The following is a 15,382-nucleotide window of genomic DNA, read 5'->3' as shown; positions in this document are numbered from 1 at the left end:
CTATTGGTTTTTCATCTAATTTGCAGAAGAAAACTCTCTCTATTGGTTTTTCAGTAGTTTTGTGTTCCAGTGATCCTTTATCTTTTTATCCGTTATTCCAGGAAGATGCGAGGCTGTAGCCGACCATCTAAAATTTAGAAATTGACATATATAGGACTTAATAGTCAGCGAAAGAAGAAAAACACATACAAACTTTGTATACGAATCATTCTAACTCCTATATCAAACACACATATTGTGAAAATCTAATTATAATAAACTAGGAGTTCAAAGGTATTACTCATTTTCAAGAACAGCACGAAGACGAATGATAGTGAGATAGTCAGGCATAGTGAAGGCTACACGCTTCCTATAAGGATGCAAATAATTGGCTCATCTTAATTCAATAGCAATCATAATCAATGTTCTATAATTGTGGTCAACCAATAGTCAATCATATTTATTTTATAGCTCATTTTAATTCAATAGCAATTATAATCAATGTTCTATAATTGTGGTCAACCCATAGTGAATCATATTTGTTTTAGTGAACTAGGTTTATTTTAGGGTTTACACTTCTTATTTTAGAATTTATATACCTTAGTTTTTAATATCAATCCCTTAGATTTAGTATTAGTTCTCTGGGTTTATAACAGATTTGTGTTTTAGAATTATTCCCTTGGATTTATAATATCAATCTCTTAAGTTTATTAATGTAAGGGTTTGTATTCCTAAGATATAATATTATTCATAAGGTTTATAATATTAATCCTAGGGTTTAATATTAAAACTAAATCCAATGTACTAGAGTTTTATATATAAATTGCAATGAAGAATTCATAAATAAAATAAAATAAAAACTCATATGTGACCTCCACCACTTACAATTTTAGGCTATTAAATATTTAAAAAATTAACATTTTAAATATTAGTTATTATAAGTATTAAAAATAATATTTTAAATATTAATTATTATAAATATTAAAAAATAACCATTTAAATATTAGTTATTATAAATTTATAATAGTTATTATTATAAATAAGTAATATATTTTAAAAGATATATAAATAAAAATTATCATAATAATGAATTTGAAAACAATATTATTAATTAAAAAACTATTAATAACATCCTTAATACAATATTAATCATGTTTAATAACATTTCTTATTTGATTAATATTATAAATCTAAGTGATTAATAAATCTAAGGATTTAATCTCTTTGGTTTATTAATTCCATAGTCACCATAATCAATGTTCTAAAATTGTGGTCAACCCATAGTCAACCATATTTATTTTAGTGAACTAGGTTTATTTTAGGGTTTATAATTTTTATTTTAGGATTTATATACCTTAGTTTTATAATATCAATCCCTTGGGTTTAATATTATTCCCTTGGTTTTATAACACATTGGGGTTTTAGAATTATTCCCTTGGGTTTATAATATCAATCCCTTAGGTTTATTAATGTAAAGGTTTGTATTCCTAGAGTATAATATTATTCATAGTGTTTATAATATTAATCCTAGGGTTTAATATTAAAACTATATCCAATGTACTAGTTGTTTTATATATAAATTGCAATGAAGAATTCATAAATAGTATCAAAAAACTCATATGTCATCTCCACCATTTACAATTTTAGGTTATTAAATATTTAAAAAAATTAACATGTTAAATATTAGTTATTATAAATTTATAATGGTTATTATTATAAATAAATAATATATCTTAAAAGTATATATATAAATAAAAGTATCATTAATAATAATTAATAACAATGAATTTGAAAACAATATTATTAATTAAAAAACTATTAATAACATCGTTAATACAATATTAATTATGTTTAATAACATCTCTTATTTGATTAATATTATAAACCTAAGTGATTAATAAATCCAAGGATTTAATCTCTTCGGTTTATTAATTCCATAGTCACCATAATCAATGTTCTAAAATTGTGGTCAACCCATAGTCAGTCATATTTATTTTAGTGAACTAGGTTTATTTGAGAGTTTATAATTTTTATTTTAGGATTTATATATCGTAGTTTTATAATATCGATCCCTTGGGTTTAATATTATTCCCTTGGGTTTATAACACATTGGGGTATTAGAATTATTCCCTTGGGTTTATAATATCAATCTCTTGGGTTTATTAATGTAAGGGTTTGTATTCCTAGGGTATAATATTATTCATAGGGTTTATAATATTAATCCTAGGGTTTAATATAAATCCCTTGGGTTTATAATCATGGTCAACCATGGTCCAATGTCACATTGTAACAAAGATTGTCTCAATATGAAAATCAACCATGGTCTACCATGGTCAACCATAGTCCAATGTGGCATTGTGCCAAAGATTGTCTCAATATGAAAATCAAGCATGGTCAACCATGGTAAACCATGTCTAGTTTTTAGTTTTTAATATTTATCTTAGGTTTTATATGCCTTGGGTTTATAGTATTTATCCCTTGGGTTAAATATTATTCCCTTGGGTTTTTAGTATTAATCCCTTTGGTTTCTAATATCAATCCCTTATATTTATTAATCTAAGGGTTCTTATTCCTCGGTCTTAATATTATTCATAGGATTTATAATATTAATCCTTGGGTCTATATTGATCCCTTAGGTTTATTATTCCCATGGGTTTATAATATAATTCTATTGGGTTTATTAATCTGAAGGTTCATATTCCTAGGGTGTACTATTATTCACATGGTTCATAATATTAATCCTTAGGTTTAATATCAATCCCATGGATTTAATTAATTGGGTTGATAATATTCATCCCTTGGGTTTAATATTACTCTCAACCATAGTCAAGCATAGTCAACCATAGTCAACCATATTTATTTTAGTCAACCATGTTTATTTTAGGGTTTATAATATTTATTGTAGGGTTTATATAACTTAGGTTTATAATATTAATCCCTTTTGTCTAATATTATTACATTGAGTTTATAAAATATTAGGGTTTTAGAATTAATCCTTGGGTCCAATATTAATCCTTGGGCCTAATATAAATCCCCTTGGTTTATAATCATGGTCCACCATAACATCGTGACAAATATTTTCACAATATAGAAATCAACCATGGCCCAACATTGCATTGTTAAAAAATATTGTCTACATATGAAAAAAAATCGTTGTTAACCATGGTCAACCATGTTGCAACATCACATTGTGACAAATATTGTCTCAATATGACAATCAACCATGGTCAACCATGATAATTTTAGGATTTACAATATTTGTCTCAGGGTTTATATTTCTTGGGTTTATAATATTTATGCCTTGTGTGTAATATTATTACCTGGGGTGTTTAGTATTGATCCCTCGGGTTTATTATTCCTGTGGGTTTATAATATCAATCCCTTGGGTTTATTAATCTAAGGGTTCATATTCATATGGTGTACTATTATTCATATCGTTCATAATATTAATACTTGCGTTTAATATAGATCTCATAAATCTTCAAACAATAGTAAACCATGGTCAACCATATTCAACCATAGTCAACCATCCCCTCAATTTATAATCATGGTCAACCATGGTCCAACGTTGCATTGTGACAAAAGATTGTCTGCATATGAAAATAAATCATGGTTAACCATGTTGCAACGTCACATTGTCACAAAGATTGTCTCAACATGAAAATCAACCATGCTTAACCATGATAATTTTAGGGTTTATAATATTTATCTTAGGTTTTATATATCTCAATTTATTTATCCCTTGTGTGTAATATTATTACCTTAGGTGTTTAATATTGATCCCTTGGGTTTATGAATCGAAGTGTTCATATTCCTATGGTGTACTATTATTCATAGGGTTAATAATATTAATCCTTGGGTTTAATATAAATCCCATGGATTTAGTTAATTAAATTGGGTTGATAATTTTCATCCCTTGTGTTTAATATTACTCCAAACAATAGTCAACCATGGTCAACCATAGTCAACCATATTTATTTTAGTCAACCATGTTTATTTTAGGGTCTATATCTTGGGTTTATATTATTAATCCCCTGGATATAATATCCTTGGTCAACCATGTTGCAACGTCGCATTGTGACAAATATTGTCTCAATATGAAAATCAACCATGGTCAACCATGATGATTTTAGGGTTTACTTCCCGTGGGTTTACAATATCAATCCCGTGGGTTTATTAATCTAAGGGTCCATGTTCCTCAGGTGTACTATTATTCATATGGTCCATAATATTAATACTTGAGTTTAATATAAATCTCATTAATTTAATTAATTAAATTTGGTTGATAATATTCATCCCTTGGGTTTAATATGACTCCCAGCCATAGTCGACGAGAGCTAGCCATGGTCAACCATAGTCAAGTATAATCAACCATATTTATTTTAGTCAACCATGTTTATCTTAGGGTTTATAATATTTATTTTAAGGTTTATATACCTTAGGTTTATAATATTAATCCCTTGGGTCTAATTTCCATGGTCAACCATGTTGCAACATTGCATTGTGAGAAATATTGTCTCAATATGAAAATTTACCATGGTCAATGATGATAATTTTAGGGTTTACACTACATATATTAGGGTTTATATACCTTAGATTTGTAATATTTATCCCTTGAATGTAATATTATTCCCTTGGGTTTTTAGTATTGATCCCTTGTGTTTATTGTCCCCATGGGTTTATAATATAATTCCATTGGGTTTATTAATCTAAAGGTTCATATTCCTAGGGTGTGCTATTATTCACACGGTTCATAATATTAATCCTTAGGTTTAATATCAATCCCATGGATTCAATTAATTAAATTGGGTTGATAATATTCATCACTTGGGTTTAATATTGCTCTCAACCATCATCAACCATGGTCAACCATAGTCAACCATGTTTATTATAGGGTTTATAATATTTATTGTAGGGTTTATATAACTTAGGTTTATAATGTTAATTCCTTGTGTCTAATATTATTCCATTGAGTTTATAAAATATTAGGGTCTTAGAATTAATCCTTGGGTCCAATATTAATCCTTGGGCCTAATATAAATCCCCTTGGTTTATAATAATGGTCCACCATGGTCCAACGTAACATCGTGACAAATATTTTCTCAATATGAAAATCAACCATGGCCCAACATTGCATTGTGAGAAAAGATTGTCTGCATATGAAAATAAATCATTGTCAACCATGGTCAACCATGTTGCAACATCACATTGTGACAAAGATTGTCTCAATATTAAAATCAACCATGGTCAACCATGAAAATTTTAGGGTTTACAATATATATCTTGGGTTTATAATATTTATGCCTTGTGTGTAATGTTATTACCTTGGGTGTTTAGTATTGATCCCTCAGGTTTATTATTCCCATGGGTTTATAATATCAATCCCTTGGGTTTATTAATCTAAGGGTTCATATTCATACGATGTACTATTATTCATATGGTTCATAATATTAATACTTGGGTTTAATATAAATCTCATAAATCTTCAAACAATAGTCAACCATGGTCAACCATATTCAACCATAATCAACCATATTTATTTTATTCAACCATGTTTATTTTAGGGTTTATAATAATTATTTTAGGGTTTTTATACCTTGGGATTATAATATTAATCCCTTGGATATAATACCCATGGTCAACCATGTTGCATCGTCGCCTTGTGACAAAGATTGTCTCAATATGAAAATAAACCATGGTCAACGATGATATTTATGTTAGGGCTTATTTACCTTGGGTTTATAATATTAATCCCTTCGGTTTAATATGATTTACTTGGGTTTGTAATCCTTTGGGATTTTAGTATTAACATGTTGGGTTTATTATTCCCTTGGGTTTATAATATCAATATCTTGGGTTTATTAATCTAAGGGTTCATATACATAGGGTATAATATTATTCATAGGCTTTATAATATTATACATAGGGTTTAATATAAATCCCTTGGGTTTATAATAATTTTCAATCGTAGTCCAACATCACATTATGACGAAGATTGTCTCAATATAAAAATCAACCATGGTCAACCATATTCAACCGTGGTGGTAAATCATTGGGTTTATTCATAGGGTTTATAATATTAATCCTTAGGTTTAATATAAATCCCCTGGGTTTATAATCATGGTCAAACTTAGTAAATCATGGTCCAATGTCACATTGTGACAAAGATTGTCTCAATATGAAAATGAACCATTGTCAATCATCTTTAACCATGGTCAAGAATGGTAAACCATTTTCAATTGTCATAGACCATGGTAAATCATGGTTAGCCATCATCCTATGTCACATTGTTACAAAAATTATGTCAATATGAAAATCAACCATGGTCCAACATCGCATCGTGACAAAGATTGTCTCAATATGAAAATCAACCTTGGTAAACCTTAGTCAACCATGTTTATTTTTGGTTTATAATAGTCATGTTAGGGTTTATATGTGTTGGGTTTATAATTTTTATCCCTTATGTTTATTATTCCCTTAGGTTTATATTATCAATCCTTTCAGTTTATTGATCTAAGGGTTCATATTCCTAGGGTTTAATATTATTCAACAATGGTCAACAATAAACAACCATGTTCGACGATGAGAAACCATTGTCCAACATCAATCTCTTGGGTTTATTATTCCCCGGTCAACAATGGTTTATTATGATGTCAACCATGGTCCCTTGGGTTCATAATCCCTTGGGGTTTTAGTATTAATCTGTTGGGTTTATTATTCCAGTGGGTTTATGATATCAATCCCTTAGGTTTATTATTCCCTTAGGTTTATAATATCGATCATGGTCAACCATTGTCAATCATAGCCAACCATGGTCAACCATGGTTGAATGTCACATTGTGACAAGGATTGTCTCACCATGAAAATAAACCATGTTTATTTTAATGGTTGTAATATTTATATTTGGGTTTACGAATGTTGGGTTTATCATATTAGTCCCTTGGGTTTAATACTATTCTCTTCAGTTCATAATCCCTTGGCATTTTAGTATTAATCCCTTGGGTTTATATTCCTTTGGGTTTATAATATCAATCCCTTGGATTTATTATTCCCTAGAGTTTATAATATCAATCATGGTCAACCATTGTCAATCATAGCCAACCACGGTCAACTATGTTCGAATGTCACATTGTGACAATGATTGTCTCACCATTAAAATAAAGCATGGTTTTTTTAGTGTTTGTAGTATTTATATTTGGGTTTACCAATGTTGGGTTTATAATATTAGTCCCATGGGTTTAATATTATTCCCTTGGGTTCATAATCCCTTCGGTCCATAATCCCTTGGGGGTTTAGTAGTAATCCCTTAGTTTTATTATTCCTTTGGGTTTATAATATCAATCTCGAGTTTATTATTCCTTTAGGTTTATAATATCAATGATGGCCAACCATTTTCAATCATAGCCAACCATTTCCAACCATGGTTGAATGTCACATATTGACAAAGATTGTCTCACCATGAAAATAAACCATGTTTATTTTAATGTTTGTAATATTTATATTTGGGTTTACCAATGTTGGGTTTCTCATATTAGTCCCTTGGGTTCAATATTATTCCCATGGGTTCATAATCCTTTGGCTTTATGTTTCCCTTGGGTTCATAATATCAATCCCTTGGGTTTATTATTAACTTGGTTTATAATACCAATCATGGTCAACCATAACCAACTATGGTCAATTGTGGTCAATCATGGTCCGATCTCACATTATGAAACAAATTGTCTCCACTTAGGGTTTATATACCTTGGTTTTTTAATATTAGCCCCTTGAGTTTAATATAATTTCCTTAGGTTCATAATCCCTTGTAGTTTTAGTATTAGTTTCTTGGGTTTATTGTTCCTTTGGGTGTATAATATAAATCGCATGAGTTTATTATTCTGCGGTCAACCATGGTTTATTATGAAATCAACCATGGTCAACCATGGTCCAACATGGAATTGTTATAAGGACTGTCTCAATATGAAAATCACGGATGGTCAATCATGTTTATTTTAGTGTTTGTAATATTTATATGTGGGTTTACGAATGTTGAGTTTATAATATTAGTCGCTTGGGTTTAATATTATTCCCTTGGGGTTTTAGTGTTAATCCCTCAGGTTTATTATTCCTTTGTGTTTATAATATAAATTAGTTGGGTTTATTATTCCCTTAGGTTTATAATATCAATCATAGTTAAGCATTGACAATCATAGCTAACCATGGTTAGCCATGGTTGAATGTCACATTGTGACAAGGATTGTCTCGCCATGAAAATAAACCATGTTTATTTTAGTGTTTCTAATATTTATATTAGGGTTCACCAATTTTGGGTTTATAATATTAGTCCCTTGGGTTTAATACTATTTCCTTGGGTTCATAATCCCTTGAGGTTTTAGTATTAATCCTTTGGGTTTATTATTAACTTGGGTTTATAATATCAATCATGGTCAGCTTTATTAATCTCTTGTGTTTGTAATATCAATCCCTTGTGCTTCTTGATCCCTTAGGTTTTTAATATTTATCCCTTGGGTTTATAATATTAAACGGTTCAGTTTATTAGTTCCTTGGGTTTATAATATTAATAATCCATTTGGTTTATTATTGATTTTATTTTAAAATATTAATTATTAGGCTTTATTAATTCAACCATGTTTATTTTAGTATTTTTAATATTTATCTTAGTGTTTGTATACCTTGGGTTTATAATATTAGTCTATTTTGTTTAATATTATAAACCCAAAGTATACAAACCCTAAGATAAATATTAAAAATACTAAAATAAACATGGTCGAATTAATAAAGCTTAATAATAATAATAATAATAATAATTATTATTATTATTATTATTATTATGAGTTTATATTATTATAATATTAATATAATAATAATAAGTATATAAATATATAAGAATATCGTTATTATTATTTATATAGGTATTAATAATTATAAATAGTTGGACTTTAAAAAAATACACATAATATTCCCTTATCACAATTCTAATTATCATTGCATCATGGTTGTTATTATGAGTTAATATAATAATAATAATAATATATTATTATTATTATTATTATTATTATTATTATTATTTTATATTATTGTTATAATAATATAATAATAATCATAATATATTACAATAATAATAATAAAATAATAAAATTATTATTAATATTAATATAATAGCTATTATATTATTATTATTATTATAATATAATAATAATTATATTTTTATATTATTATAATAATATATTATTTTTATAATATAATAATAAATATATAATAATAATAACAACAATAATAATAATATAATTTAATAATAATAATTATTAATATAATAACTATTATATTATTATTATGATAATATAATGATAATCTAATATTATTATGAGTTTACATTATTATTATAATATTAATTATTATTATAATATTAATATAATAATCATATAATAGTATATTTAAATAATATGGTTTTTATTATTTTATTTTTTTCTAAGTAAGGGTAATCTATTAATAAAATAAAAAGGTATTTACAGAGTGTCTTGGCCGGAAAGGGACTCAGCCTAAATCATCATGCTGCCATTAACAAAATTTTAGATTGCCCCAACAGAGGGGAGACTAGTCTGAAAGAGAGAAAAAGATACAAAAAGATACCGGATTTATCCACAATTTTCTGAAGAGAACCAAAAAAGCCAACATTGCAAACCCACCCAGAAACAAGCAATGCGTCCACACTGGACCACCAACCTGGACAAAAACAAGACGGAAAAGACCAAGAACTAGGTGAAATGCCACCTGGCAGATGCGATTTGCGCAATGAATTCCTCCGTGGCGGGTTCCTCCATAATCGGGCAAACCCAATCATCTGGGTTGTCTAACTCAGCATGGCCCATCACTTGCTGAGCTCCTTCCCTACTGTCGGCTTCCAGCTGTGCGCCTGACATGTCCGCCATGAGGCTTTCCACTGCCTGCATGTCACTCTGCATTCCCAAGTCCTCATGCAAGCTGCCAGCAACGACCTTCCCATGCATTCTGTTCCGACCACCATCACCACCTTGTTCTTCGTCGTTGCCTCTGTTTCGACTTGGACCAGCTCTGTGCGTCTCCTCCATGGAGATTATCATAGGGATGTTCTGCTCAGCTTCTTCAGTAATGGAGATGGAGACGGTGGCAACAATGACCGGGCAGTTTAGGGATCTGCGGAACCGGAATTGCATGGTATGGGGGACTTGGTGTAGGGTCAGAGGGAAGGGAGCAGTGCACACAGCCTCTTCATCATGACCAGAGCAGTGGAGGCCTGCTCTACCCTGGCCGCTTTTGGTGTTCGGATAGTGGGATTTTCCGCCGAGGAAGTCGAGGAATCCGAAATACTTCGATGCCGAGCTTGAGACCGAGAGCTACCACCACGGGTGCTGCCGCGTCTACTAAGCATACGGTGGTGAACCATGGTGGAAAGAGGAGCAGAGAATGAGTTAGGGTAAGCGGAAGGGGAATAGACAGGGGAATTTTGCACAAAGGAATCAGAGTGCTGGAGAACAAGAGCTGAATTGCAGAGAATTGTTTGGGAATGGTGGTAACCATTGCCCAAATCAAGGCAACAAACAATCCAACAACGTTGCTCCGTGCTGGTTCTCTCAATTGGCTCTGCTGCCTGCGGAGGGCAAGTGCAATGGAATAGGGGTAGAATGCCTAGATTGTGATCGGGCGCCATCGTTAAACAGGACATGGCTCTACCTCGACTGTAGTGGGCATTTAATGCTTCCTGCGGGGTGCCCTGGGGATTATTAACTCTGGTCTTGGGAAGATTGCTTAGGGCCAAGTGGCCAGCCCATCCACCATCGTCCCGTCTCCTCACCATTAACGCATTAATGGTCACCCGCATCTGGGGAATGAGCTTCCTGTTGCACCAGGTCAGTGCAGATTTGCAGTAGATTTTGGTCATCTATGATGTCGAGAGGACTGTAGTTTAGGATCTGGTCCTGATCTGTCCCAATGTTTGCTAGAAGATCAGCAACTTTGTTACAATCCCTTTTGACATGAATAAAAGTTATTGCTTTTCTATCTTTTGTCCATTTCTCTATTGTTTCAAGCCTGGTCATTAGTCTCCAACTGTTGACAACTCGTGAAGCAGATCTTCCTTGTTGTATTTGAGTGGCCATATTGATGAGGATTTGAGTATCCCCTTCTATAAGAATTGGATAGAAGTTATGTTGGTCAACGAGCTTCATACCTTGCCACAAGCCTTCCAATTCTGCAGAGTTGTTCGTGTCCCATCCAATGGAGCCAAAAAAAGATAATAAGGGTTGGCCCTCATGATTTCTAAATATGCCTCCATATCCTGCTTTGCCCGGGTTGCCTTTGGAGGCGCCATCAAAGTTTAACTTAATCACTCCTGTAGGGGGGCGTGACCAATATGAAAGCTGCCTAGTTGTGGTGTTGGTTCTATTGGGATTCGATTGAACTTGTGGGAGCTGTAGATTCCAATTGGCCCATATGCTTAATTCCTGTGGCTGGGTTGGAAAGTCCTCCGTTGTCCATTGATGCAGTGCGAGAGTTTCCTTGATGTTCTGACATAGGTTAGTCCATATTATTTCTAAGGAGGTTTGATGATTTTTGAAAATTCGCTTATTTCTTTCCTTCCAAATTGTCCATAGAAGGAGATCTGGCAGGATGGTCCATAACTTGTTGAGAATTTTGCTGTTGTAGGGCACTGGAGTCCAATTGTGGATGGTGCCTCTTAAATCCCCAAGAATTCTACACGGTCTCTGGCATCTAAATGTGAGCTTTTCCCAGAGTTTATTGGCCATGCGACAGGAATCCATGAGGTGCTGAATAGTTTCTTCATTATTTTGACAGTTGGGACAGTAAGAAGGACCATGAAATCCTCTTTTAATTAAGTTATCCCATGTGAGAATTCTTTGATGATACAACAGCTAGATAAAAGTGGAGACTTTGGGCCAGATCCCTATAGTCCATATACATTGCCAGACAGGATCTATTGGTTCCTGAGTTTGGCACATTAATTGGTATGCCTCTTTGGTGGTGTATGTGCCTTTCGGTGTGTAGCCCCATCTTAGAACATCACTTTTTGTATGGACTCTGATTCTTCTATTGGTGAGCTCTTTGTGTAGCTCCATGTTATAAGCTTCCGTTGCTTGCTGTGCTATTTGCCTTACCAGTTTCCATTGCCTGAATCCTTGTGTTATGCCAGGAGTCCAGAACTGAGCAACATTGTCTGCCTGGTTAATGTGGTTTGCATGATGATTTGTATCTGGTAGGAATGCTTCAATTTTGGGTCTCTGTTGCCAGGAGTCCATCCAGAAACGAGTCGTTCTTCCGTCCCTTATCTCCCAGAAGCTGTGCTGGTAGATGATCTCTCTATGTTGCTTGGCCGCGTTCCAGATTAGGGAGCCTGTAGGTGTTGTCGTGATTCTGATAAGTTCTTGTTGCGGTCTATTATTGGCATATTTTGTTGTCCATAATTGCGCCCATAGCTTCTGTGGACAGGAAACCCATTGCCACCAAATCCTTGCTCCCATCAAAGTGTTGCTTTGTTGTGGATCTCGTAAACCGAGTCCTCCCTGTATTTTGGGCTTGCAGACTTTATCCCACTTGACTAGAGCCCATTTTCTATTTTGTCCTGTGGAACCCCATAGAAAATTGCGTTGCAAATTGTGAATTCTTTTCAGTACCCATTTCGGCGCGGCAAGCACTGAGAAAAGATAGAGGGGAATTGATTGTAGAACAGCTTTTATCAGGACTAGTCTACTTGCCATATTGAGAGTTCTATATGTCCAAGATAATAGTCGACTTTCCATTTTCTCTATGAGTTGATGCCAGGAAGCATGCTTTAATGCTGAGTCTATAAGAGGGGTGCCTAAATACTGAGACGGAAGCTTGGCTTGAGAGAAACCAATGATGCGAGAGATGATTCTTTGGGTGGGAATAGGAGTATGGAAGAAAAAAATCTGAGATTTGGAGGTGTTGATGGTGGTGCCCGAAGCTTCGGAAAACGTGTCTAGAATTGCTTTGAAGGTTCTGGCTTCTTGTACAGAGGGATGACCAAAGAGCATATTGTCATCAACAAATTGTTGGTGGGTGATGGCAGGGGATCCATGGACAGAGAGTCCTCTAAGATTATTGGATTGGACTGCATGTTTTATGATACGACCTAGACCTTCAGCCATAATTAAAAAAAAAAGGGGATAGTGGGTCACCTTGACGAATTCCTCTAGAAGGGTGATAAGGTTTAGAGGGGATCCCATTGACAAGAACAGAGCAAAGTGGGGAGGATATGAGAGTCATCATCCATCGAACCCATGTTGGGCTGAAACCAAAGGCCATTAGCATCTATTTTATATATGTCCAACTGAGCTTATCAAAGGCTTTGGAAAGGTTGATTTTCAGCAACATACCTGCTTGCTTGTTCGTTTTGAGCGAATGAATGGTTTCATGGGTTAAAATTATACCATCCAGAATTTGGCGGCCTTCTACATGCCCGGATTTCTCTGGAGAGATGAGAAGAGGGAGGAGCGGTTTGAGGAGATTGGCTATGACTTTCGAGATAATTTTGTAGATGACATTGCAGAGGGAAATAGGCCTAAACTTCTCCGGAGTGCTTGGTTGTGCTACTTTGGGAATAAGGGCGATGAAAGTTGAATTGAGTGAAGGGAGTAACCAATGCATTGCTCTTGATTCCTCTACCACATTCCAAACATCTGCTTTAATAAGATCCCAGAAGTGATGGTAAAAATTGGACGTGAAGCCATCAGGTCCCAGTGCTTTCCCCGCCTTTAGTTGATTGGAAGCCTCTTCAACTTCCATGATTGTGACTGGCCTTAGCAGTAATTTATTATGCTCCTCAGTGATGAGTTTAGGTATATGCTGTAGGATATCATTGATGGCACTCTGTCTGTCTGTGGGTTGTTCTTGATGAACAATTTTGAAGTGATTTATCAGCTCTTTCTCTATGTCTTCCTGTTTTTCCAGTTTGTCTCCTTGAGAGTTTTGTATATGTGAGATTGTGTTGTTCATTCTTCTTTGTATGGTTGTGTTGTGGAAGAACTTAGTATTTCGTTCCCCTTCTTTTAGCCATCTGATTCTTGATTTCTGTCGCCATAGCAATTCCTCTTGTTTGCCTCTTTCATCTAGCTATGTTAGTAGAGTTTGTTCCTGCTTGGCATACTCCTCTGTTCTGCCTTCTAGGATGATTTTCTGCTGAAGCTCTATCATGCTCTGCTCCAAGACTTTTTTCTCTTGGAAGATGTTGCCAAAGGTGGTATGGTTCCAGATTTTGATTTGTTTTTTGATATGTTTCAGTCTTTGCTGGAATTGGTACATAAGCGAACCTCCGTTGGGGATAAAGCTTTCCCAAGCGGCTTTGACCATGGTGTTGAACTCAGGGTGGGTAAGCCAGAAAGCTTCAAACTTGAATGGTTTTCTGTTGGAGTTTCCTGGATTCTTCCATTGTAAAGAAATGGGCCAATGATCCAAGCCAGCTAAGGGTAAGATAGAGGTGCTTATATCACCACCAAGATGAACAAAGTTGTCTGAGAGTAGAAATCTGTCCAACCTGGATGCTATTTGTTGAGTACCTTCTCTTTTGTTATTCCAAGTGAAGATGCCGTTGTCAAAAGGTGGGTCCATAAGACTATTGTGTTGAATATATGCTTTGAACTCATTGCTTTCTTTGTCCAGCTTTTGTCTGCCTCCCATTTTTTCCTCCAGCTGTGTGATCATGTTGAAGTCTCCTCCCGTTATCCAAAGTGGATAAGCTCTTGGAGCGTTGAGGATCTGCAATGTTTCTAATTGCTTTATCTTTTGCGTACTTTCCTGAGGGAAGTAAACATTAGTTAGGTGACCGTGTATGTTGGTGCCGGTCAGGTGGAACATGGCTTGAATGAAATAGTGTGAAGCATGGATATTTGTTAAGGAAATATGCTGAGAATTCCATGCTATGGCTAATCCTCCTGATGCACCAGTTGCATCGACTATTGTTGTTTGACATCCCACCCAGACTTTGGATAGAATGGGTTCTAAAGTACTGGTACTGCATTTTGTTTCTTGCATGAAAACAATGTGTGGTTGTTCTTGCAGGATCATGTTCTTCAACATTCTGTATTTCCCGGGACCATTAAGTCCTCTTACATTCCATGAGATGAGCTTCATGGTTGACTGGTAGGTAAAGATCAGTAATATTTGGTCAGCTTGGAGCATCTTCCCGACTCCACTAGCATTTCCCCAATTAATATGGTACATTGTAGATCTATCTTTCTACCTCTTTTCTTTCCATCTTTAATGATATGTTTCCCATCCCATTTGCCTCCTTGCTGTATGCCCAAAGTATTGTGCTGATGCGCCCTTGTGAGCACTACTTCCAAATTTTCCAGTTGTCTTTCCAGTATTGAGTCGAACTCTTTTCTTTTGC

General features: G+C 33.8%; 1 protein-coding gene across 1 annotated transcript; it reads right to left on the bottom strand.

Moving 5' to 3' along the window:
• Positions 1 to 14,106: 14,106 nt before the first annotated feature.
• On the bottom strand, positions 14,107 to 15,123 carry LOC149228061 (uncharacterized). Its single transcript, XM_089380664.1, has one exon. It carries the CDS (start codon positions 15,121 to 15,123, stop codon positions 14,107 to 14,109), a length of 1,017 nt encoding a protein of 338 aa, XP_089236790.1.
• Between the last annotated feature and the right edge of the window lie 259 nt (positions 15,124 to 15,382).

This window comes from Pinus tabuliformis, chromosome J (assembly GCF_031772625.1).
Source record: "Pinus tabuliformis cultivar Carrire ecotype Pingquan chromosome J, CPIR1, whole genome shotgun sequence".
Classification (NCBI taxonomy): domain Eukaryota; kingdom Viridiplantae; phylum Streptophyta; class Pinopsida; order Pinales; family Pinaceae; genus Pinus; species Pinus tabuliformis.
The sequence above is the reverse complement of the archived record's forward strand: the minus strand, read 5'-3'. Positions and strand labels throughout refer to the sequence as shown.